Source organism: Pseudopipra pipra, chromosome 3 (assembly GCF_036250125.1).
Source record: "Pseudopipra pipra isolate bDixPip1 chromosome 3, bDixPip1.hap1, whole genome shotgun sequence".
NCBI classification, from domain to species: Eukaryota; Metazoa; Chordata; class Aves; order Passeriformes; family Pipridae; genus Pseudopipra; species Pseudopipra pipra.
This window is the reverse complement of record NC_087551.1, coordinates 83,413,871-83,438,527: the sequence shown is the minus strand read 5'-3', so window position 1 is coordinate 83,438,527 and position 24,657 is coordinate 83,413,871. Positions and strand designations below refer to the sequence as shown.

The 24,657-nt window shown below is 39.8% G+C and overlaps 1 protein-coding gene across 3 annotated transcripts; it reads right to left on the bottom strand.

The window, feature by feature from the left end:
• Window positions 1-203: 203 nt before the first annotated feature.
• On the bottom strand, window positions 204-23,671 carry HMGN3 (high mobility group nucleosomal binding domain 3). Of its 3 annotated transcripts, none has more exons than XM_064650086.1 (6): window positions 23,258-23,671; window positions 8,811-8,861; window positions 5,164-5,193; window positions 4,453-4,500; window positions 2,034-2,147; window positions 204-1,517 (listed from the first exon to the last, which is right to left on the bottom strand). In XM_064650086.1, the coding sequence occupies exons 1-6, from the start codon at window positions 23,654-23,656 to the stop codon at window positions 1,479-1,481; spliced, it is 681 nt and encodes a 226-aa protein (XP_064506156.1). In that variant the 5' UTR covers window positions 23,657-23,671; the 3' UTR covers window positions 204-1,478. The 3 variants fall into 3 exon arrangements, with proteins under 3 accessions (XP_064506156.1, XP_064506157.1, XP_064506155.1); XM_064650087.1 differs by having other exon boundaries at window positions 2,075-2,147; XM_064650085.1 differs by lacking the exon at window positions 204-1,517 and adding an exon at window positions 1,524-1,917.
• Window positions 23,672-24,657: the final 986 nt, after the last annotated feature.

The window sequence follows — 24,657 nt, the reverse complement described above, 5'->3', positions numbered from 1 at the left end:
CTCTTCTGTGGATGTAGCAAGCCTATCAAAAAAATGTATGTGACATTTATCTCAATGCAGGTCTTAACTCCTATTCTAGCTAGCATGTAGGGCTTTGGTAATCAAGTTTCAACTTTTAAGTGGAGATATGCTTGGCTTCTTTTCAGTTTTAATTAGAAAAGGCAATGAGAGATTTCTTCCCAAAGAATAAACAGAACACTAGGTCAGGCAACAGTCATTTATTTATCGACTTAAACAAGCAAAAGGTATCCTCAGATATAATGGCTACCACTTGAGCAATACAAATCAATGCTACTGAAGAACAGGGAACATCTTTTCTTTGACCCCTCCCATCCCAGAAGTAACAATTGAAATACCAGGGCCCCTAGAGAAAAGAGAAAGAGAAAAATCGTAAAAGGCGCTTAGAATGAGCTGTGGAGTTGAAACATGGACACTAAAAATCATTAGCTAATCTACCACATCATCACAATCACCTCAAAAATAACTTTCATTGTTCCATTTCTACCAGGTACCAAATATATAGCGCTGTTTAACAGCAATTTCAATGTATTAACAACTGTCCTCAGCTGAAGCAGAACAGTAATTACTATTTATATTAAATTTGAGGCTGCAGATAGAAAGAAAGGTTTCCACAGAGTACAGTGCAAGTTAATGAAAAGAGAGTGGGGGAGAAACAAAGCTACTTTTAAATTATTGTGTGTCTCTATCAAACGAGCAAATCATTCTGTATTGGTAACTCATTACAGACGCAATATCCTGACAGAGCACGGCAACTCTACTCACCCTGTGACAGTATACCTGATGAATGTATCTATGAAGAATGTATCTGTAAGTCCCTTAAGTTGTGGGCCACTGAAAATCCCAGTTTGCTACTCCTGTGTGGGTGGTTTTTAATCAGACATATGTGAAAAAAGCAAACAGACTGCATGCAAAACAACTGTTACTAAATCATTTAGTCTTCCTTATAACAGTCGAAGATATGAGTAAGGCATTCCTCAGATTTAGAGAAAACATTAGGAGGCTGTAGTTTTGCAGGCAAGGAGACCTTTTATTTTAATCCATTAAAAGAACCCAAAATAGTCAGCAGGTGGCCACATCTATCCATGTTTCATTAAAATCACATAAACCCTAAGTACAAAAGCACCACTGATTATTGCTCTAGAAAAACTGCATGAAAAATTCAAATACGCACAGTAAAAACATCACCATATGCACAAGACTTAATGTCTTAAAGCAAGTGTATGGAATGCTGATCCAATTTTACACATACCTTGCAATATTAAGTTGATATTTATATTACTTGGCAACAATGGGAATTTCTAAAAGCACTGTTATGAGAAGGGAAATGTTCATATACAGTTTAATATGTCAACTATCATAGTCCTAAAAAAATTAGCATTTACAAAATACTTGATAAAAATATCTTTTAAAAGTTGTCCAAGAGGTACATAAAATCAACCCAAAATTTTCATGATATTTCATTCGTTCTTGTCACCTACAGTTTCAGTTTTCTGAGCCTGTGGAGAAGAAAGAAAGAAATGAAATTACTACCGTAAATTGCCATAATGCACCTAAATACCCAAACTATCCTTATTCCTTTGACATTTCTTACTTCCAACTGCTCAGTTTCAAACCTATGTCCACGTGACATTTACGCAACTGGAACAGGTACAGTCACACACTTTTCTTAACTTATTGGTCCCAGCTTTTCAAAAGCAATACAAGCCTTACCTGTCAGCCTCCACGGTTCATACTGAAAAGCACCACACTACCACCTGTTTCTATTCACTGCATACATGCTGAATGCTCTACCGCACCCTTAACTTTCACTGTTTCAATCTGCCCTTTTACTGACAGTGTGCTGGGTGGGGCACCTCTGGATGTTGAAACACTAACAGTTGAGCGAGAGATGCGAATCTGCAATAACATTATGGGCAATAAAAAGAAACATTATGAAAATGCTAGCAATGTCTGAAAGGCTGAATAATTAAAAAACACTGATTCAATCAGCAAGAGGTATGTGTGGAAAGTACCTCTTCAGCTTTATTTTCACCATTTTCAGATGGTGTAGTACCTTCCTTTGCAGCTTCTTGCTTTTCATCCTTCTTCCCTTTAGCACCTTTGCTGGCCTTTGTTCCAGGTTCCTTCTGACAGAAGATTAAAAACACGGGTACAGACGTTGTATGAGTAGGCAGAACCCTACACCTTTATAAAAAAAACTTTTACATGAATTAAACAGCAAATCTTGGCAAGCTGCATGTGATGGACTAAAACAGAAAACCAGCTAAAGGCTACCCGGAAAATGTAAATCCACAGACGTTATAGTGACTCTCAACATTTCTAGAAAACGGTGGTGTCTGCATCTTTAATGTTTCTCCTTATTTTTACAGGGATATAAAACCATATCAGACTACTCTGGTATTGCTGAGCTGTATTATACAGAGGTATATACAAGATATCTGTGTGAACAAATCCAATTACAGTACATTGAAAGCTTATTCAGTCAAGCAAAAACACCACACTGTTTGTGTAACAGCACTACATTTTCGATTAACATGAAATATTAAATTAGATTTTAAAAATTAAGCTTTTTTGTTGGCTGTCCTTTTGTTACTTTGATAACATCTATGATGGTAATACCATGTCAATAAAAGAACCAACCAACACACTAACGCGGCAAACACCGATAAAATTCCATCTGCAGCAACACAAAACAGAATTTATCAAAAGGATCTATTCTAACAGCTACAGTTTTATTTGGAGATTTGCTCTTAAACAATTCATATGTTGAAGTCTACTATTTTTCATAAATCCTTGCTCTACATACCTATTTATGTTTGCAATCTAAAGGTTAGTAGAGACATAAGTAAAGGATTTAAAGTGCAATGGGACAAAAATTTAAATGGTATTGCATTTAATATTTTACATTAGTATTTAAAGCAGTTCTGATAAACACTGGAGATCTTTCATAGGATCATTTGCTCTAAATTTTCCATGCAAAATAGCAATAGTAGTTGTGAACGGGGATATTAAGGTCTGTCTCCCTTCATTAACTACCTTTCCCCACTGATCCCCATAGAGGAGTGGGGCACTGGGGAGGGAATGCCAGTAATCCTAGTTCCAGGGCAGTCTGAATTACTTCTTCCACCCCTCAGCTTCAATGTTACACAGCAGCTGTGGTGTATCATTTGGAAGCTTATTGGTGCTATGAGCATAGTCCTAACTCTGATCACCTACAGAAGAGCAAGCTAAGAAGTTGCCCTAGTAAATTCATAATGTGCAAGCTTTTAACACTAAAAATTATCTCAAATCTGTACCATATTTGGTTGTTTGCTAGCAGGTACAGAGTACACACTTCTGCTGATTTGTGTTTAGGACACGAAGATTAATGTGCTCCTTAAAATGTGATCCAGTTAGATTTTGGAAAAAAGAGATTATCATATTAAAGAGTTACTAAGAGTAATGTTGAGTCACCTGAAATGAATTTCAAACATCTCTCATCCAACTTAGACTGAGTCTGTAACACTGAGATCATCTCACATGTACTTGAAGCTATAGAAGCTACCACATTCCCTTCCTTATTAATTCTCTTTTTAAGAGGGGAGCAGGATGGACCTAGGAAGACTTTACTGGTAATTTAATTTGATAAATCACAAAGCATTCAAAGTCAGAGTTTTACTTTCACATACAGACTTTGTATTCTGGTACTTGCCCAACTGAGATGCCAATAAAAGGACTTGAAAAATGTAAGAGTGAGAAGTGCTAAACTCAGTTTACAACATGTGGGGTGGGTCTTTTTCTTCAATAAAGCAGTTGCTCTTATTTAACATCCCCCTTAGGCACAAATAAATCTACAGTTTCTGAAGTACATGATTTATATGCAGAAATCCTGAAAAGGTATTTCAGACACTAACAGGATTTTAATTTGACTGTAAGTGGCCCAGAAAACCCAAACCATTCAATTTAAATATATTTAATTTAACCTTTAATTATAATTGTGCATTCTCAACAACAGTCAGGCTTCAAGAACAGATAAGAGTTTCTCACTACAAGAAAACAGGATGGCACTGAGTAATCTCAAATCCTTTTGTAGAAATTACTAGGTCTCAGGTAGAGCTTACTCGACCAAACCCATACTTTTCAGGAAAGGTACAGGAAAGGTAAAAATTCTTCTTAAACTAGCCATTCACTAAAAACTAACATGGTTTGCATATCAAACAGGCAAGGCATTTTCTTTGGGCCAGTAATGAGGCCTGGAAGGGGTGGAACAAAAAGAAAAGAATGATCTAATCTATGGGTTTTTTCCAGCAAGGAGGGGCAGGGAGCTGCAGAGAGGGCAGGGGAGCCCATGCCTGAAAAAATGCTGTAAACTGAACTGTTTGCCATGCAAAGAAGGAGTATACTTGCTTACTATTGACTGCAATGATGGTAACTAAAGAGAAAGTTATTTACCTTTGTTGTTTTCCTTGGTTTGGGTTCAGGTTTTGGTGGAGCAGGTTTCTATAAAATATTTTTAGTTGCACAACGTGTTAGACACATTACCAAAAGTCAGTCAGCCACCTCCACACTCAGCTTGTCCCCACCCCACAGCTTCCCTTACTTCCTGCTCAGTAGTATGAATCTAGAAAAAGCTAGAAAAGCCTTTATGCACAAATGCACCTCATCTCTATTCACAGCTGTTTGTATCAGCTCACTTATCTAGAAAAGAAAAGTAATTTGGGGGTCATTCTAAGAGTAAAATGTGGAGATTAGTAATAACTATTAAAAAAAACAAAACCCACAAACCATCAGCTATGTCCTAACAGAGAAGAGGAACTAAAACCAAATACTAGCAATGGCATCAAATGAAGTCCGTGAAAGACAGCTTTTTCTCCTTCCCAGAAAAGTAGCTGCATTTCCACAATTGACATCAGCCTGCAAAATGATACAAAGTCAATACTGCACCCAAAAGACAGTGTTGCATTGAGGTGGGGAAATACATCTTTTGTCAGAACAACCTGAAACCTGAAGCCAAGGAAACATAGATAACTTCAGTGCTAGAGTTCTTAAATACCCCTCAGCAAGAATAAAAATTGAATCAAGGAAAACGTAACAAACCTGTTCGGTCTGAGAAACTCTAAGTGCCTAGAAAAGAATATACCAAGAGGTGCTCTACATACTTACAGCTGACAGTCTTGCTGATCGCCTTGTGGGCTACAAGAAAAAAAAAAAAAAGAAAACATTTTTATAGGCTCACAGCAAAAAGCATCCAAAGTGATATAGTATCAGTCATTTCAGGAGGACAGCGTAAAATATGCCTCTACCAAAATAAGTGTCTATTGCCAAGCACCATTTGCATCTTCCTCACTTTGGACAGTCAAAATTTTAAATGGACAAAGTGACGTGAAAATTAGAAATTAAAGCTGTAACATCTAAATCTCCATACAATACTTCACACACACATCCTTTTATAAGTACTTCTGAGTCCCTTTCTACTTTATGAAAGGTTCACAAATACCTTGACTACCTGAGCACAGAACTCTCAACCTTCCTCATACGTACTCAGAATTATGTTTCTAGAATCTAGCAGATGTTACTTGTAATAGTGGGTACAAATACCATCTGATTAACAGCTGAATGAAGTTAATGTCCTTCTCTAGAGGCTATCAGAGTGCTAAAATTTCAAAATAGGAAACTAAGTCCTTCCACTTCCTCAGTTCCCTACACACTCAATCTGAGTCCAGGTGCACAAAGACAGCTGCAGGATCAGAGGGAGAAATTATCTTTTCTATTTAAACACAATTCTGAAAAGGAAAGAATCAAGCCAGATATTCTGTTTCTCTCCAGCTTTATCACTTCAAGACACTTTCCTTACTAGATTTTATTTCACTTTGTCATAAATTTATTACTGCAGTTAGGTTTTAGAAGTAGTTGTTAGCTCTTTAGTTTGTTCACAGTATTTTTGTATTAATTAAAATAGATTAACCAAGTTACAAAGTAGGGTTATTAAACTGAGTTAAAGTTTGGTCTGTGTCATAAAACTGGAATCACACCTGTAGCCAAAATCAAGGGACAACTCAACTGCAACAAATATCTAACATAACACAGCTTAAAAAATTAATCTAAAATATCAACTTAATTACATATTAAGCATTTAATTTGAGTTGGAAAAATATGGCTCCACACACCCTGCAACAGGAAAAAGCTGTTGTTAATATCTGAAGAAAGTAGTAACTTGTATTCATTGGAGGCATTTAAGTATTCTTAGTGGAAAGCAGTAGTGAATAGTTCAAATCTGCATCCAGCAAAATAGAATTCCTGTCAAGAACCACCTAAAGATATTTTCAGCTATGAAATATTTATGCATCATTAACAAAAAAAAATGGTAAACCTCTCTTCTTGGCAATTTAGAATATCAACTGCCTGTCAGCAGCCTAGCGTATTTTACAACAGGTTAAACAAAGCATTTCAGTTGGTCAGGTAATCAAAGAACTCCTAGTGCAAGGTATTGTCTTTTACAAATCTGCTTTCTTAACCAATGATTTCTATCCCTCAGCTTTTAGGAACTGAAATGCTTTGTTAGCATCTACTTTTTTAAAGGATAATATGTTGGTTTATATAAATTATAATTCTCTCCCATATCTCCCAACTGTTCCTGACTGTTCCATGACTAGTTTCATAGCAGGCTTTTTTGCCATAAGAAAGTCAGCATAAACCAAAAGTTCTTAAAAAAGCCTGGCAGCTAAGTACTCTCATTTGGAGTTTGTATCTATTTTGTGTTATTTGAGTATAAGGAGGGAACTAGAGCCAAGTCAGCAACGATCACATTTTAATGTTCTTTGGGAATCTTTGTCCCCCTCCAAACAGCTGTACTAACCCAGACACCAGCAACTCACCCAACAGTCTGTTTGACACTGGCCCACCAGCAAACATCTACAGAAGAGTCTGTGAAAAGGAGCAGACAGAACAACACCCTGCACCCTCCTGCTGAACCAGCTCCTGGCTATCTGAAGTTGCCAACTTTCCAACCTGGATATCATATACACATCATGTGTTTAAATAGTCCCTAAGAGTGATTTTCTCCACAAATCTGTCTAATAACCTAGTACTCATTTACACTTTCAGTTTGCATAACATGCTGTGACACCGAGTTCCATAACGGGATTATGATTTGTGTGGAAAAGAAAAAGCAAAACCTTACCACTCCACTGTCTTTCCTTTAAACTTCTTGCCTCTTACTTTCATTACATTCTTCTTGTTTACAGGTTTCACAAGTAGTAATTCCCTAATTGCCTTTCTCTGTGTTACTAATTATTTTATCACAACTCCATTATATAAAAGATTAAGAATCCTAGAAAAACTGTGTTGTTTTTTTAGTTTTGGTTGTTTGCCTTTTTTTAAAAGCTGCTCTGCATCCTCTGTTTGTCCCACTGTACTGGGTATCCTTTTAATTTTATCATGGCCTCTATCAGGAGAACTCCATTTAGTAGTCCCATATCTGAGAATGCAACAAATTAATCTACACTGATGCTTATTCTGTCCTCTAGTATTTTTTCCTATTTTCTAGTTATTTTCTATTTAGAACTATTGACATTTTCTAGTAACTATTCATTATGATTTTACAATCTCTCCCCCAATTAACAGCTGATCTGGTGACCACCACTGTCTTCCCCTCCCTCCATGTATTAATTTGCACTTCTCCACACTGAATTGTTCTTGATATTTTATCACTTATTTACCAGTGACATAAAGCCGTCTCATCCTCTCTCACTTCTGACTATCCTAGTATTTTTTGCAAGCTCCAGCAAACTTTGCCATTTCTCTAGTAACTCTTCTCCTAGAAATCATTAATGAATATATTCAGCAGCACAAGCCCAAACACAAATCCTTCCAATACTTCACTGACAAATCTCCTCCATTATGAAAATTAACTACCACTTCTCCATTCTCTTCTCAAAAGTTGATCTGTTACAAATTCTTGGGAAAATCTTCCATTTAATTCATGCTACCTTAGTTTCCTTAAGAATCTCTCGGGAAGCCTTATAAAAAATTTTCTTGTCAAGCAAGTAAACTACAGAGCATGTCAATAGTTTGCCTGCTATTTTCCTGTTCAAATATGCTTACAAGTAGAGCAGTTAATTGTTAATTCATTTGAATATTCACCCATTCTTTTCAAGATCCTGATTTAACTTTTTCTGCCACAAAAGATGAAAACCTAAGAAAACAAATTCTCATAACTCTCTATCTGTTTTTTTACTACAGGCTGTGACAAATAAACTAGCAAACTTACTGTAGACATCAAAGTATCACCACATCTCTCCTTGCCTTCTCTGACAGAATTTACTGTGTCCTTAAACAAACTCAGTTAAAGAAACCACACAAATGTGTCAGCTGCTCCAGTTTAGAGTCTAGTACCTTAATTCAATACACCCTTCCATCAGTCACTTAAGCTAAGAATAGTTTTGAAGTAGACTGTCTGAGGTGGGTGCATTAGGCCTCTTCTGCCAATCCACTAAAGACAGAGCAACAGTTCCAGGCGGTAACACCCTACACTATTGCCACAAGATCCACCAGAGCTTGTCTATCAAAGCCCTACACGTTTCTGAAATTTATTTGGTGTACTAATAAGTTCTATAAACCCTCAGTATGCCAAAACTAAATTATGTCAGATAGGGTAAAAATGTAGTCTACTGTCATTATTCCCACTGAAAACACCTCAATAGAAGTGCCAGAGAAACACATAATCTTCTGATGTGCAAGACTGCAGGTGTCCAGTTAAATAATTCCATGCCAAAATAAATTTATATATATCTATATATATATATACTTGCCTCTTGTTTAGTTACTTTTGCTGCATCCTTGCCTTCAGCACCCTCTGGAGACTGAAAGAAAATATTAAGTCAGTGTTTTCATTACAGACTTAAAAGCGTGCAGGCAACAGCAAAACAAAGATTATGGTGAAGACTGTTCTTTCAATATATTGCAACAACTTAAAGAAGCCTGACAAATTTGCATTAGTATTTACAAGCAGCATTGTACCAAAACCAGTCTTGATTTTCCAAGCAAGAACCTGAGGACAGAACACCAGGTACATACATATCGTAACACACACCTCCCTCAGTGGGCCCTCTAGCCAATTAACTAAAGCATCCGCAGGCTCCAGTGGGAGTTCCATCTTATCAGCTGTTGGAAGCACAACAGTATGAACTGGAAATCTGAGGCTCTGTGAAGGCTTTTGAAATCCCCAAGAAAATGAACACATTTCTTCCCAAATACAAACTTAACCAGTTATGAGATGTGATGAGATGAACTAAAAAAAGCATAGCATTACTGAATGAATGATTTATCTACCTCATTTACTCCTTTTTCATCTCAGCCCCACTCAGCTGGAAGTTTTAAAAGTATCTGTCCCTCATATCTCACCTCCACCATCAGAAGAGCAAAAATTAGTAAAACACTGATACATTGACAGGAAAACTAGGGACAACATGTTTCTTCTCAAGAACAAAGTATCAACCTGAGCATTTTAACACTAGTCTTCCAGAGGTACTAGAGAAAGGTTAATTAAATTACAGTAGGTGAGGAGCCGGTGACATCAAGCTTCTGTCTTTTGTTTACCATTCAAGATGTATTACTTCACATTTTGCAAATACCTGGGTTTCCACCTAGGAGCAAGCGATTCATGGATAAATAGCAAGCAGCAGCAGTTAGAGGAGAACTACAAGAACAGCACATGTTTCAAAAAAGCATTTAACAGGCAGCAGAGAAGGCAATTTGGTTGCTGTTTTGTTTTTCAATCACTAAGGAGCTGGCTAGTTATCTTTTCTTGTGTCTCTCCATTTCAGTCTTAACCTAAACTTCCTCACAGATTTTGACACGGAATTTCTTTGAGTTATACAGTTATGGTTTAGAGCAGAGAAAAAGACCGGCTACTTTGCAGCAGTTGACCACTGCCTTCTCCTGGCATTGGGCTCTTATCATACTTACAGATAGACATCCCCCCACCAGGGAATAAAGTGTGCCTTTGTTACTATGTGCTCTCCCCACTGAAAGGAATCTTGCCACAAGAGCAGCTGCTTTAAAAAAAGCAGGGGACTGATCATCTAAGTAGCTTGAAAACAGCAGGAAGTTAAGCAGCACAGCGCAGCGCAGAGCAACTCAGAATAGCAACAGAGTCAGGCATCCAAAATGGAGACTGACTGCTCCCGGTGCTACTGCAGCCTCACCAGTCACCTGCAGGATTCTTTCAGGCTTGCATTTCTAAGAGCCTTTCAATTTGGTTACTAAAGAGTTGCTACAGCTTGATGGTCTGATGCTGGGAGCCTCAAAAGTCATAAAGAAAACAAAAACAAGTAGTTCCATGTTCACTGTCAGTAGAGTCTTGTTTCCTAGAACTTCAGCTCGCAATACAAGACATGCTCTGGGTACAACTTTTCTGTAGTCCATGAATTCATAATATTTGTTTCTCCCATATGAATATTCTTGAGTCTAACGAACTTGTGCTGCACCTCTTCCCTGAGAGGGAACTTAAATAGCATCCTTCATGTCCTGGGCACCTATCTATATAGAAGTTCTCTGAGATTTTATAACCTTTTCCTCACAGTAGTCAAGAGACTTAAGATCTACAGCGGTAGGGACAAAAGGACAGCATGACTCATTTTCTTCAGAAGCCAAGCTAAAAAACTCACCATAAACTAAATTAAACTGACTGACACTCCACAATCAGGCTGTTTTACCCTGCTTCATTTTTAGGAATCACAGAGCTTTGAAACAGGGCTAAACTATCCCAGGATGGCACTGTCACACAGCAATAGCCTTGCAGTAATTGCCCAGGAGCAAACCCTCAGTCTGCAATACTGCCTAGTTAACACACAGTAATTTACCCCATTCTATTTAGCACTAATGAAGGAGAAGTCTCCTACATTTCTGATAGACATGGCAGTCTGATTTTAGATGCCAATACGACTGCTTGACAACATACTAAAAAAAGTTGCTCATGAGGCTAACTGTAGGGGAAAAAAATTGTATTAAAAATACTCTGTGCAACCACAACATCTGTGTACTAACTAATATGGATATATTACACAACATACTTAAGTTAACTAATTAATTAGCTCAGCATTCCCTCTCAAGTTAGAAAATCCAACAGCAATTCTGAAGGGCACAACTTTCTCCATGGAGGGATATGCACAGTAATAATTTCAGCAGTGCAAATAAGCAGCAAGGGGTCCTGACATGCTCTAATTTCCATTTCAGACCTGCTCCTCCTCTCTGCAATCACTACGAGTCCAGGCATTTGAAGGCTGCACTCATCCTCCAGGGCCTTGGCTCCCCAGTATGCTGGCAGAGATGCACGGGAGGCCTTGTCACGAGTAAGGTAATTGATCCAGCTGAAAAATAGCCTGCTGCTTAAACAAATGTATAAATATTATAATATATATACAAATTATAAGTATATAGTCTTCCCTGCTCCGGCAGAATCATTTTACTGCACAGCTGCACAAACAATTGAGCCAGTACAACAGACAAGAATGAAGTGGCATGGGGCAGCTGCAGGCAGCCTGGGATTCCATCTATTCCATCTATTTCAGCTAATAGACACACACAAAAAAAATATGTATGTCAGATATGGCTACAGTATACTTGTTAAAAGACGAATAGAAACTTATTTTCCCTTCTATGAGTTCTGCTTAGACATTCCAATGAGTCCCAGCTGATGTGGTTCTTCATACTAATTTTTGCAGTACTTTTTCCTTTCCCTAGGGAAAAGAGAGATTTATACATGAATGGATTTGCACCAAGCATAGTTCTCAAAGAACTTGGCATGCCAAAAACTCAAATTGTCTGTACTACTATCTGAAGTCACAGTACTTTTATGTAGATACCACTAAAACCTTAAAAGTCCTTGCTCCTAACACTTCCACAGGAACCCCTTCCCCTGTCTTATGTCCAAGTGACAAAGTACTGAAGGACATCTGGTTTCAAAGCAACCAAACATACTGAGTAACCCATCCCCTTGGCACATTTTCCCACATGACATAATTCCAGGGCTCACCATGTTTCACAAGACACCCCAGTCACATTAAAATGCACCCCGGATACTGTGCCTTACATCATAAACTAGTCAGGAGCAGGAGTGTCCACACTGCAAGTTTTGTGGAGCAAAATCAAAGACCAATACAAGCACTGAATCATTTGACAAGGGCAGGACTCCAGCCTCAGTAATTCTTCAGCTGTACTCCATCACATGCTTGTATTACTCTCATAAAGAAGTCCCTATAGGCCTGCTGCGCCTGCTACTGTATGGATGCCTACAAGAGATAAGACATAAAATAAAAAAGCAAATAAGGACACAGATAGGAGTGATATTTTTTTCCACAGAGGAACACACAGGAAAAAAGATGACTGGCTACCTCTAAATATGCTTTTGACATTTAAACCACTAACAAGTTTTTGGCTGAGGTGACCACACATTGTGTCATATCTCAATTAGCACTACATATTGGCAAAAAGATTGTAAATTAAGCTGAAACTAAGCTTTGTAAGATCTGTTAGAGCTGCAAAACTTTCAAACCACAAGACTAATCTGGAAAGTTGTCTACCAGTGTTCGGCTTTTTTTAATTATTAATTGATTTTCCCCCATCTCTTTTTTAAGAATAACCTAGAAAATTATTTTGAGTGGATTGGAAAAAAAAAAAGGAAGATTAATAGATTATAGAGAACGTTAAAAAACACATAAAGGAATATTAACATTGAGCTTATTTGTATATACAGCTCTTGCATTTCACCAGCTGAGAAGTATACATAAGAAACAGTGTTTCCACACACCAAGGCAATACTGCAGTACCTGCAATGCCAACATCATTACAGAACTGTTAAGTTGAAAACAGATAACTGTTTTAAGGAAACATTTAATAGAACATACAGGTAAATTTCCTTTTTTTATTGCTCTTAAGGCTGGGTTACCTCCTAGAGATGCACCACAAAAAACCCACAAAGCTTCAATTTTTTCTAATCAAAACCCTGAAATATAACCACGATGTAATGAGAGTACAGTAACCCAAAGAAGCGAAGTCCTTGACATTTGTTTGAGAGATCCAAAGAAACATGTTTGAACTTGCAATGTCCAGCTTCTGGATAAATATTTTGTTTGTACTATAATGAATGGACCGTACTATTATAAAGGAGCACATTAAAAAGCATGAAGAATGAGAATACAAGCACATGAGAAGTAACGGGCAGCAGAAGGTCGGTATAAAATTAAATAGATCGTTTATTCTCTGAAGGATCTTATTACTAACTGAAACTCAACACCTTGGCTCTGATGGGACAGAAATTAGTCCTTTTATACCCACAAGAAAAAAAAAAAAACAAACCAGATGCAAAATTTTATTCTAACTACCACATTAAGAAGTTAGAAAGGCAAAAAGCCCTAACTGTCCTAGCACGTGAGCATTGTGAACAGCATTTCCTCCCTTTACAAGCTGGTTCAGCCACATCTTAATACACTGCCTGCAAGGGGATTTGCCTGTAGATTTCCTGGTGCACTGTTGCAGCTGCAATTTCCATGATGTAATGCTTTGGTCATTCCTCCAACTATTTATTTCACCGACCAAAATAAGGTAAAAGCTTGCAAGAAACACCACATTGCAAGAAAAGATGTATCAAGTTCCAAGTCTTTTTCAGAGTTTACTGCACTATTTTCCAAAAATTTTTCCACTCCTCATTTCCCTTTGAGTAGAACTCTGCATTAGAGCAAATTTAAATCAATAAAGGTGTCCCCATACATGCTACATCTTCTAATTATTTGTCTTCAGAGCAGCTCTGAATTTTGTGCTAGTTCATAAATGTAATTAAAATGCTATTTACTTCTTGGTTTAGATCAATGACAACTACATGTCAACTAATTTAACACCAACTCCTGCAACACTGTTCTAACCATTGTTTCCTAATTTAGCTCCCTCAGCATCTTATCATTAACCTCTGCTTATAACTAGTTCTCTGATCTGTTTTCGGTGGATAGAACAGTGTTCTCTGTCGAGCCAATGTGAATTAACTTTTCAAGTAAAATTAATTTCCTCTAATAAATATTTTAAGAAAAATGTATTCTTCCTACTACACCCTTTCATTTCTTTTTTCTACCAATCTGATCCTGGATGGGGAAAAAATATGCATGCTGCTATTCAAAAAAAACCAACAAAGTAATTCTCTCAGAACCAGGACGGAATAAATCTGTTTAGTGGCTGGATTTCTTTAATACTTATCTGAAATTATCTGTCTTCCTCTCTTCCAAGAAATATGAGGTTGATTTTTTTGTACATACATGTAAATATGTACTTCACAAAAAAAAAAATCCAACAAAAAATCAAACACTGCTTAAGTATTTGTTCTTTAACTATATAATATTTTAATATTTTTGTTAAGAATTATTACAATGAAATATTATACAATGTAGTTTTGAGAATTTAAATCCCTTCATTTACATCTATTAAAAGCAGAAGACTTAAATTTCTAATTCTTTGGGGGAGAATGTCAAGATCATAAAGCTCTGGAAAGACGAATGCTACTTAAAAGTTTAAATATAAAGACAAGCATTAATATCCTTGGAATTAATATGCTAATTGCATGTTAATAGAGAAAAATCAGGGAAAACACTTCCTGACCAAAGTCTTCACTTTTGCTTAGAGATGCAAGCCAAACAGAGCGACTCATTGGCATGCATTACATTTCAAAGAATATATAAGAAAATAAGACTACACACAGCCTGTAAAAACAAAATAAGTAGGTTCAGAAAATGCATTTTATTAAATTCCTTAATTTTGACAGGTGACTTCTGTGAGCTTTATGCTCTTCCAGACAAAACAGAAAAGACAGTAACCAAGTTAGGACTGGGGTATTTCTAGATAACCAAAACCAGAAAAAATAAATGCTTTTCCAGAAGAGGAAATTCCTTCATTGTAGATTGAGGTTTTGCTATTCCCACTGAAAAGAGGTCAAAGATTGACCAATATAATTGAAAATGCATTTATATTTGATGGGACATTTTAAAAAAATCTCACAACTGTTTTGGCTTTTATTTTTTCTTTCCCAGTTTCTCTTCCCTGTAGTCAGTTTTTTGAATACATCATCTTCCACCTATAGCAGAGTGAAGAAATAAGAGCAGTTTCTAGAGGCTCAGATTTAAAAAAAAAAAACAGCACTGTAATTTAAAATTAGTCAGACAGTTCCCTTTCCAGACAGCGAAGTAATCAGCTGCATTTTGAAAAATACAGATCAACCATGGGAGCAGTGAGCACAGTGCATTTGAAATTGTTCAGTTTCCCCTGAACACCAGACGTGAAAATTCAGCTAGGTAGTAAGTAAATTCTTGTCTCTATATTTGCTTAACCATTTTACTGCCACCCTAAAAAGGCAGATTCAAAAAATATGATGGATGAAATTCAGCCCCTAATATTATTTCTCTGATCTTTCAAAGCTGATGACAGTTCTGCAAGTGAGATGAAGCTGCTCAACTCATCCAAGTCTATGCACAGAGGCAGGTTTTAAAACCTTGAAGATTAGGTTCCAAACTCTGTATGTAAATAGAACTGATCAGATCTGCAAAGTAAAACTAGCATAAAGTTCTTCTGAAAAAAAAAATTATTTAAAGATTTTATCTAGAGATTACATTTAGTAAACTACTTTCAGTAACAACTGATTCCCAAAAATAGCCACCTCTAACAAACAAAAATACGCTGAAGGACTGAAGAAGGTATATAATTCCTTTTCTCACAGAGAACATTACTGTGATAAAACCACAATACTCTACAAAAAGGACTTTTGTTGTTGTTGTTTCAACTAACTGGTGCTAGAAAACATCAAACCTTTGAGATGATGATAGCAGGTACCAAAGCCACAGCTGGGACAAAGCCTTAAATACACCCATCTCTTACATCCCAATAATAATTATTACAGCTGTGGTTAACAAGAGTATTGCTCTACTACATCAGCCAGAATGAAGAGCTTCACAGACAACCTAAATGCAGCTTCCAGAGAAGAATAAAGCAGTATGTCTCCAAGAGGGTACAGGTGGGATAAGGAAGAAACGATGCAGCAGAGATAAAGGATGTTTTCCTACTACAAACCGAGCACAAACACCTCTCCTCAATTCTGTTTGAGAGGAACAAAACCCTGCAGAGGTAAAAATGTCCTTAGACTTTGATTGCCAAGTATGGAAGCACTCTCTGCTACTATTAACTCGGACAGGATTAAGTCAATGGAGAAAGCTAGGTGGGATGAGCAACATACTCAACCGTCCCAATAAAGCTGGTGTTGATGGGAACATTGAGAATTCTTTTATGCAGACAGATTCCAAAGTTCTTAGGGAACACAGCACTTTATATTTGCAGCTTTCACTGTTACCAAGTACACCCACTCTTTACTATGGGAAGACAGGAACTGTATCTCCAAGTTACAGCAGCAATTAATTGAAAACTGGTAGCTTCCAAAGACATCAAGGAGGGGAAAAAAAAAAAAACAAAAATAAAAACCAAGCCAGATGCCTCCTCCTGCCCCCAGTGCTGCAAGGACACAATTTGAACACTAAGTTGTTCTGATTATTCTAATGAATTAAGGAATACTCCTCTAGAAACCCTAAGTTAGGGACAATCAAATCAAAGATGAATGTCTGGTTACTGCTAGGAAGAGTTCTGCTCTTCCCCACCTAATCATTCCTGTCAATAAGCCAGCTTAACTCTTTGTGCCATGAGAAACTAGATCAGCAGAGAGGTCTGGCCAAAAACTACCTCAGACAAATACAATATCCTACAGGTTAAATCAGAATAAGGACAGGAATGAGCATCTGGAATTCCTTCTTCTGGCCTGTATATGCCAGCTTGAAATTATCTGTTGAACTACAATCCAAACTGTGAAGTTCCACACTGCCAATTTTGCTGACAATAAAATTGGTATAAGAGCATCTTACTTCTGCGTGCAGTCAGTAGCTCATTCCCAGCCCTGCTGCCTTCTAATAGTTTACCACACATTTGTTGTGCCACTGTGCAGCATCTCTAACTTGGAGCAGTAAAATGATCCAGGATTTAAAAAAAAACTCCAACTCACATTCAAACCTGTTCAGTAGACAAGCTTTAAGAGAGTGAGGGCCTGAAACGTAAGTACAGCACATTAAATCATCTTTTTGGCTACTGGACCATGGGATAAATCACTGTGCTAGCTTAGTGCAGTTCAAGAACTGAAAATAAATGGTGGCCATTATGATCCTACAAAGTGCTAACTTTCCAGAGAAATCTCTGGACCTGGTTTAGTTACACTCTACACAAAAGATAATGTTACAATCCTGTCAAGCAAAATTCAACTTCATACAATTTCTCTAAAGGAATGATATACCCTGGAATATATCATGCCTATACACTGCTGCTGCTGAGGTATTGAACAGTAGAGAAAGTGAAGCTTTTCAAGTAACACAGAAGAAAAGCAGCCTTAAACCAAATAGCATGTATCTGCTACATTCCATTTACACACAGGGCTTTTTACTTTTTAAACTTAACAATACCAATACTCTAGCATACAAAATAGTATTGCCCACATTGGAGCACTGAACTACCATATATAAAACGATTACAAGTGCACAGTTAGTGCTGAACTCAGAGGTGAAGACTTACAAAGTAGACTGTACTTTGTACTACTGTAGACTGTACTACTAACAACACCTCATCAGATATAATGCTTCAAGTGCCCAAGAAGCATGAAGAATGATTTTTAGCCAATAAATTATTGAAAATCTAAGAATTTTTAGGTTTCCCATTCATTAAGTCCAACATATTTCTGTGTAGTCTAAGAAAAAAATTTATATACATTGCCATCAATTCCTAATGAATCAGATTTTTACAGACTTGCATAAAGTTATCAGAAATGTTTTAGATCATTAAATCCTTGGTCAATGAACTTTTAATCTCCATAACTAAATAACAGCAACAACAACATTAATAATAGCAGCTAAAATTACACAATTATTTCTTTCTAAGCTGAAGTGCCTCTAAGATAAAACATGGACATGTATTTGCTGCATGTATTTAATAGCCCTGTAAACATCATTTATTGCTATGTGGCACAGCAGCATTGCTCAAGCATGTTTTTTTCTACAGTGCCACTCAACATTGCTACACTGTATTGTATCTAAGCATACCATGCACAGATAAATGTTTGTAGTTTTTTCTGCCTAATTTTTCTATGAAAGATGTAGATCCTTTGAGTCAGCCTGGTCAACTGACTTAGTTGGCTTTCTTCGAGTAGGCCAACTAAGCCGTTTTCAATTGCTTTTAAACACACCAAGGTTTAAAATTCTCAATAGTTAAAAATCCAGTACAAATGGTACAATTTCTAAAATTCTAAGAGACAAAACATTGTTATCCCTTCTATTAGAAGGCTTCTGCAATCTTTTAAGATGCTCTGGCACATCTATTCTCTTTGCCTTGCTCAAATGTTAAATGCATCTCTGCACAGCAATTGTTTTACCTGTCCCTGCAAAGGATGCTGAAGGTAGAAGTCCACCTGAGGACTCTGCTGACCTGTTAGGTAGAAATTTGTCAAAGTCAGGGGTATCAGTGACAGATGCAACGAAGGTCATCTTCTGTTGTTGCCTAGCCTGTTTTCCAGTAGTTACTGAGTGGCCTAGGAGTGGTCTAAAAAATGGAAAGAGAAACTACCTTTTCAGAGCTCTGACTTTTGTTTTTAGTTCTCATGGACAGGGAGAAAGGAGGAAACAGCATGAAACACAGGGGGAGTTCAAGTGAAAGTCTGGAGAAAGAAGTGGGACAAAATAGGAGTGGGGAGAAGGCACTAGCCAAGACATCTGGATCTGGTACTGGCTCCCTTTTCCTTTCTATTCCATAATCACCTACAGAGTGTGAAATGAAATACAGAACCTCACTGCTAACAGTGTGCCTTATTGTATTCTCTGCTACAGAGCAAGAGCTTCCAACCCCATTAATGAAACAACTTATTGGGAAAGTGTGGGCCCCCATAGCATCACTGGAGCTTCTTTTCTGCCAAATAGCTTCAAAATGAACAGAACATTAGAAAAAAACCACTATGTTACATATAGTACGTTTAATTGACATGGACTGAATCACAGCAGGAGTATCAAAACATGGAAAGGGACATGAAATGGAGCTGAACGGCACTTGAGAATACTTTGTACTGCTGTATCATGAACACAAACTCACCTGCTACTCTTTGCAGAGGATCTAGACTTCATTCCACAGACCAAAGAACAACAGCAGGATCATTCAGAGCTGCAGCAAAAAGAGCTGTCACCTGCAGGACCTCAGCTTCATTAGTTAATTGTTTGATCACATACAAGTTGCTCCAATAAAAATTTTAGAGAACAGGTTACTATTGCAAGTTCCCCAGTTTCTATGTACACACCACAAAGGAAGAAGACAAATTTGGTGAAGTAACAACAAATGCACCACTGAAAAGTGCAGGTGGTGCTTATTAGGGGGAATAAAACATCAGGACAGTCATCTTAACTTGAGAATCCAGGATAGAGACCATTCCAACAACTCAGCAATTTACTTCTGTGCCCCATCTCCCCTACTAGTGGATAAGGAACAACATTTCTCTTTGAATATTCATGATACTTCAGAAACACAAACTCAAACATGCAGAAGAATTTTACAAAGAGAACTCAGTTTAGGTCCAGACAAAAAAAGCATAAGTGGAATTTAACAGCTCTCAGTTAGTACATATAAGAACATTCACTTAAGCCCAAAGACTAGAAAATATATTGACTAGAGACCTGGCTGGCAAAACAACTAGTAAGAGTCTCACAAAAAAACCCATCGTGTGATCAGGTAACTAGAAATGCACTATGATAGGATAATCATTGAATATGGTACCTTCCAACTTCTGCTAAAGAAGCAGCGTTACAAGCAAAATATTCAGCAGTTTTTTTTCCTGCAGTAAATAGAACCAGCTAGTACCTCTGACTTTAAGGAAAGTGAATTTGCATAATGGAACAGGAACCTGCCACAGATGTTTTCTACTGTATCTTCATAGCATCAACAATACTGCAAACTACATTCCTAACTACATGGAGCTACCTAATAACCTACTGAAATGGCTAATTAGAACACAATCTTTTTTTTACTTGCCCTGAAACAATGGCAATATTCAAAGATGTCACACTAAAAACAAAAAAAAAAAGATGGCTTAAGAAGTTGCATTTAGTCCACACGTCTGATTCCTCTCCAAGCATTTTCAAAACAAGTGCAAGTGGTGTTGCATAGATTCAGAGATTCAGAATAAAGAATAAGTTGGGTCATTTTGGAGTGCAATTCCAACTAACAGACAGGCTCCCCATCCAATACCAGACAAGCCACCACTTGACCTACTAACATCCCTCAGAGATGGTGCACATTCTACGTCAAGAAGCCAAATGCCGTTCAACTTGATGGATGCTTATGCACATGGGTGTATGTGACCATACTGTGATTCTCCTTGTCATCAGGTACAGAATGGTTCTTCATCCTTTTATGGATAACACTGGGATATTTTTACTGGGGCTGTTTCAAGGTCAAGGAGTTTTTCACTATGATCCAAGAGCTAATTCCAGAAAGACAAGTGACAAAACAAAACACCCCAACCCATTTCAAGGCGTTCGTTCCTATCAATACCACAACAAGCATTCTGGTTTATCCCACACTGGCATGCCACTCTTCTTGTGAAAGGCCATGTGCACACCACAACATTTTATTACGACAGATGAAGGGTGCAGAAATCTGACAGGAGCAGCCCAGAGTTCAACACCTTTTTGCTTCAGCACAGTATTTAACACCACCTCAACATACAGTCAGTTTTTCCTTTCCTCTGTGACCCTCAAGCAATGAGCAACGATACCCAAATAGCCTAGGCCACAGCCCTCTAGAGAAACAGAGACAGCCCACATTATTTTCTTCATAATATTCACAATGAACATAAGGCCAGGGAATCGGCCACTGACTTGAGTCTACATAGAGGTGAAAAACATCAGAGATGAAAAGCAAAGCAAACAAAAAAGAACCAGCCAGTTTAGATAACTAAGGATACACAAAAATAGATACAGGTGAATTTAAACCCTTTTTGCAATATTATTTATTTACCCCCTGTGAAAATTTCTCATTTTGACTTTTGATGTTTATTTCCTCATAAAATTTTCAGCACTACAAGCCTTCTTATAAGTTAGAAGAATTGACTATTAAATGCATGTGATGGGTTTGTCCTCTGTGTTGAAGCTGAGTGACGTAATTATTCAGCTACTGTTGTATCATGAACTTCTCACTCTGTGGATGCTATTCTGGAATAAAATTGACTATTGTAAAATACTTATAGCAATTCCACTTTTCTAAAAAAGTAAAGCCACTAATCACACACTTTGCCTGGAACCCACTTCATACATAATCTTAAAATGTAAATGTTTACCCATACAATACTAAGCAAAATAAAATTTACTGCACCATTAAAATTTGTTTCCATTGCTCTGATCCCACGCGCAATGATTTTATTACTTTTACTGTGGTCTTCTAGAAAGGAAACATGTTCTCCTGCACTTTCTACTCAAAGATGGTTTCTCTTATAAAACATTTCACAACAAACCACAAAAACCTACAGGAGTGTCTTTAATTCCACTTACGAAGGACAGCCTGAAACATCTCTAGTGTAAGAACGCAGAAGGGCAAAGGAAACAGGGCAGGAAGTTAAGAAGGTTTCAAAAGTTGTGGAGAGTCCTACTGACACAGGCTAATTTTCAACTTTTTCTTGATGACAAGCAATGGCAATAAAAGCATGGAAACACACAGTGGTGAAGTAACAGTAGAGCAGGAGGAAAAACCGCCCAACACTCACTGACTTCAAGCCCCGTTACTCCAATAAGGGCAGTCAACCCCATGGTTGTATCCATTTTCAGAACCAGAATCAGGTCCTCAACTATGAATTAAATAATCCAGCTGCATACTTGACAAGTTGACATTTTGATACCTCCCATAAGCAATAAGCACAGGACAAAAAGTAAACACTGAGTTACCTGGAAGGCATAATCTACCTGTAACTTTATTAGAACAGATTTGAGCCCCAGCCCAGATATGGTGTATTAGGAGGTCATAGGTGACATTTGGGACAAACACTAATTGCTTTGCTTTGGTTGACCTAGTTAAAATTAAAGGACGGCAGCTACCATTTTTTGTCATAGCATGCATTAGTGTCAAGTCTCCCGTTACACTCTTAGCGCCTGCAGAAGGCGGGCGGTAAGTCCTCGGCGAGGATCTCCGGCAGCACGGCCTCCCTCGGCCGCCCACCCCCGGAGCCAAAACAGCGGCGGGAGGGGGCCGGCTGCCGCCGTCCAGGCTCAGCCCGCCTCCTGCCAGCGCCGGAGCGCTCCCGGCGGCCGCGCCGCCAAGGCTCCGGGCTCCAGCAGGCACGGGAGGGATAGAAAAACCCCCACGCCACCGAGCCCGGCCGCCGAAGGACCGCCCAAGTTTCTCTCCCCTGGGGAAGGCGGTCTCACAGCCGGCTCCCTCCCGAGGAGGCTGCCCGCCCCGAGGTGCCCGGACAGCGGCGGGGGCCCCGCACCCCGCCATGGCTCCCCCGGCGCGGCGGGGGCCGCGGGCGCTCCCTCGGGAGGCGCCGCCCCCCGCCCCCGGGGGCCCTGCCCGGATGGGCGCTGGAGTTGGTACATACGGGTCTGCCGCGGGAGGCGAGGAGAAGGGTGTAGTTTGTTTTAAACATGGCTTGCCTCTCCCCTCCTCCCTTTTACCTCGGAGCCATCACTCCGGCGCGGCGGGAACAGGCGGCGGCGGGATCCGGCCGCTGGGGGTGGGGGCGGCCCCCTCCCCGCCGCGACGCCGGAGTTTGTGAGCAGGAAACTCCTCCCGCCGGGGGCCAGGGGCGAAGCCGCAGCTGCTGCGGCGCTTCTCCCCGGCGGGGGAGGAGGAAGAGAAGAGGGAGGTGGGGGCTGGAGTTGTGATCGCCACTTTACCCCCCGGGGAGGGGGCGACACCGCCCCGCGCGGCACCGGGGAAGTAAACAGGCGGCGGGGCGGGGTGGAGGGGGCTTGCAACAGGCAGCAAAATGCCCAAGCTCGGGAGCCATCCGCGAGCTCCGACACGGAGCGGCGGCGGGAGAGCGGCGGGAGAGCGGCGGGCGCTCCCGGCCCCTGATGCGCGTTTCGCCCACCGGCCGCCGCTCGGGCCCCCGAACCCGCCCGGGGGAGGCAGGACCCGCCGCACGCCCGGGGCGCCTCACCTTTCTCTTCGGCATAATGTCCCTGCTCCGGGCCGCCAAAGTAAAGCGACCGAAAGAAGCTCCGGCAGAAGCGCGGGATCCGCCCGGTGGTGGCGGTGGCGGCGGCAGCGGCGACACCGGCGTAGCTGGTGCCCGCAGCTGTGCCCGCGCCCGGTGCCCGCCGCGCCGCCCCGCCGCCCCCGGCGCCCCGGCAGCCCCCGCCGCCAGCGCCCGCCTCGCCGACGGGGCGGGCGGAGCGGCGCGGCCGCGGGTCCCCATTGGCTCCCCGGCGGCGCCGCGCCCCCCGCCCCGGCGGGAGCGGCTCATCACGGGCCCGGGATTCGCCATCAGCCGTCGGGAAGGCGAGCCGGAGGTCTGGGCGCGTCGGGCAAGTTGCGTGCGGTGAGCGGCGAAGAGCATCCGCTCGCAAACCCCTGCAGTGGTCGTCGTGCAGGTGCATTATTTCAGCCTGTTTAAATTTGCCTTCGTTTTCTCCTCGCTAGGTTCCGGTTTCCCCTACTCGACTGAAATCCGCTGCAATCTTTCTCCATCGCGACCGTTCTCTCTTTCTTAAACCCGAAGGTTTGTGTTGCCGTGTGAATTCACTCATCCTCCCATCCTCCAGATGCAAGGAAGCTGTTGTATCAGGTCTCCTCATTGCATTACCCTGATAAATCACCAGCAAGACAAACCAGTGCTGCTGACAGAAACACTCCATTACAAGGTGGTGTAATCAGTTCTTCAATTGAAGTTCAAATGCCATCAAATACCTTTTTTTAAAAAAATTTTAATGAGAAAAATAGAAGTAATTGAATTGTTAATGGTCTGAAACTAAGCAATCCCTCTCAAGTACGTGCAGAAGAAGCAGAACTGAAACCAAAGGTTTTCCAAGGCGTTGGCCACCTGCCTTTCAGCCGAGAGCTAAGCGTTTAGGATGCACACGTGGATGTGGCAGCCATAGGCCTCATTTTTCCTCTCTACCTGAGGGTATTTGAACTCATATCTCTTGTTCTCCCACAACATTACTTTGACAACAAACTACAGTATCTCTGGAGTAGAAGAGCTTAGATTCTCCTGTTGATACTGTTTCAACAGCTTTGTTGAGCTTATATTAATTAATTTGTGCTGATAATCCACCAGGGCAGGAACCCAGCTGGGTTTGCTCCCAATTACATCTGTAAACCACCAAACTAGGAAGTCACACCCACTTGTTTACATGCTACTTGTGTATATTTAAGTAGTTTATACAAAGTGGTATAGTTCCACTTGGAAAGACTGGAAATATGCACTTCAGGAGGAGATGCCTGTGTTAATTACAGATTTCATCCCACCGTACACGGTCTATTGCCTAGGTATTGAGTAACACAGGAAGGAAATAGGTCAGTGTTACTCTATAACTTAACTTTTCCCTATTTCTTTTT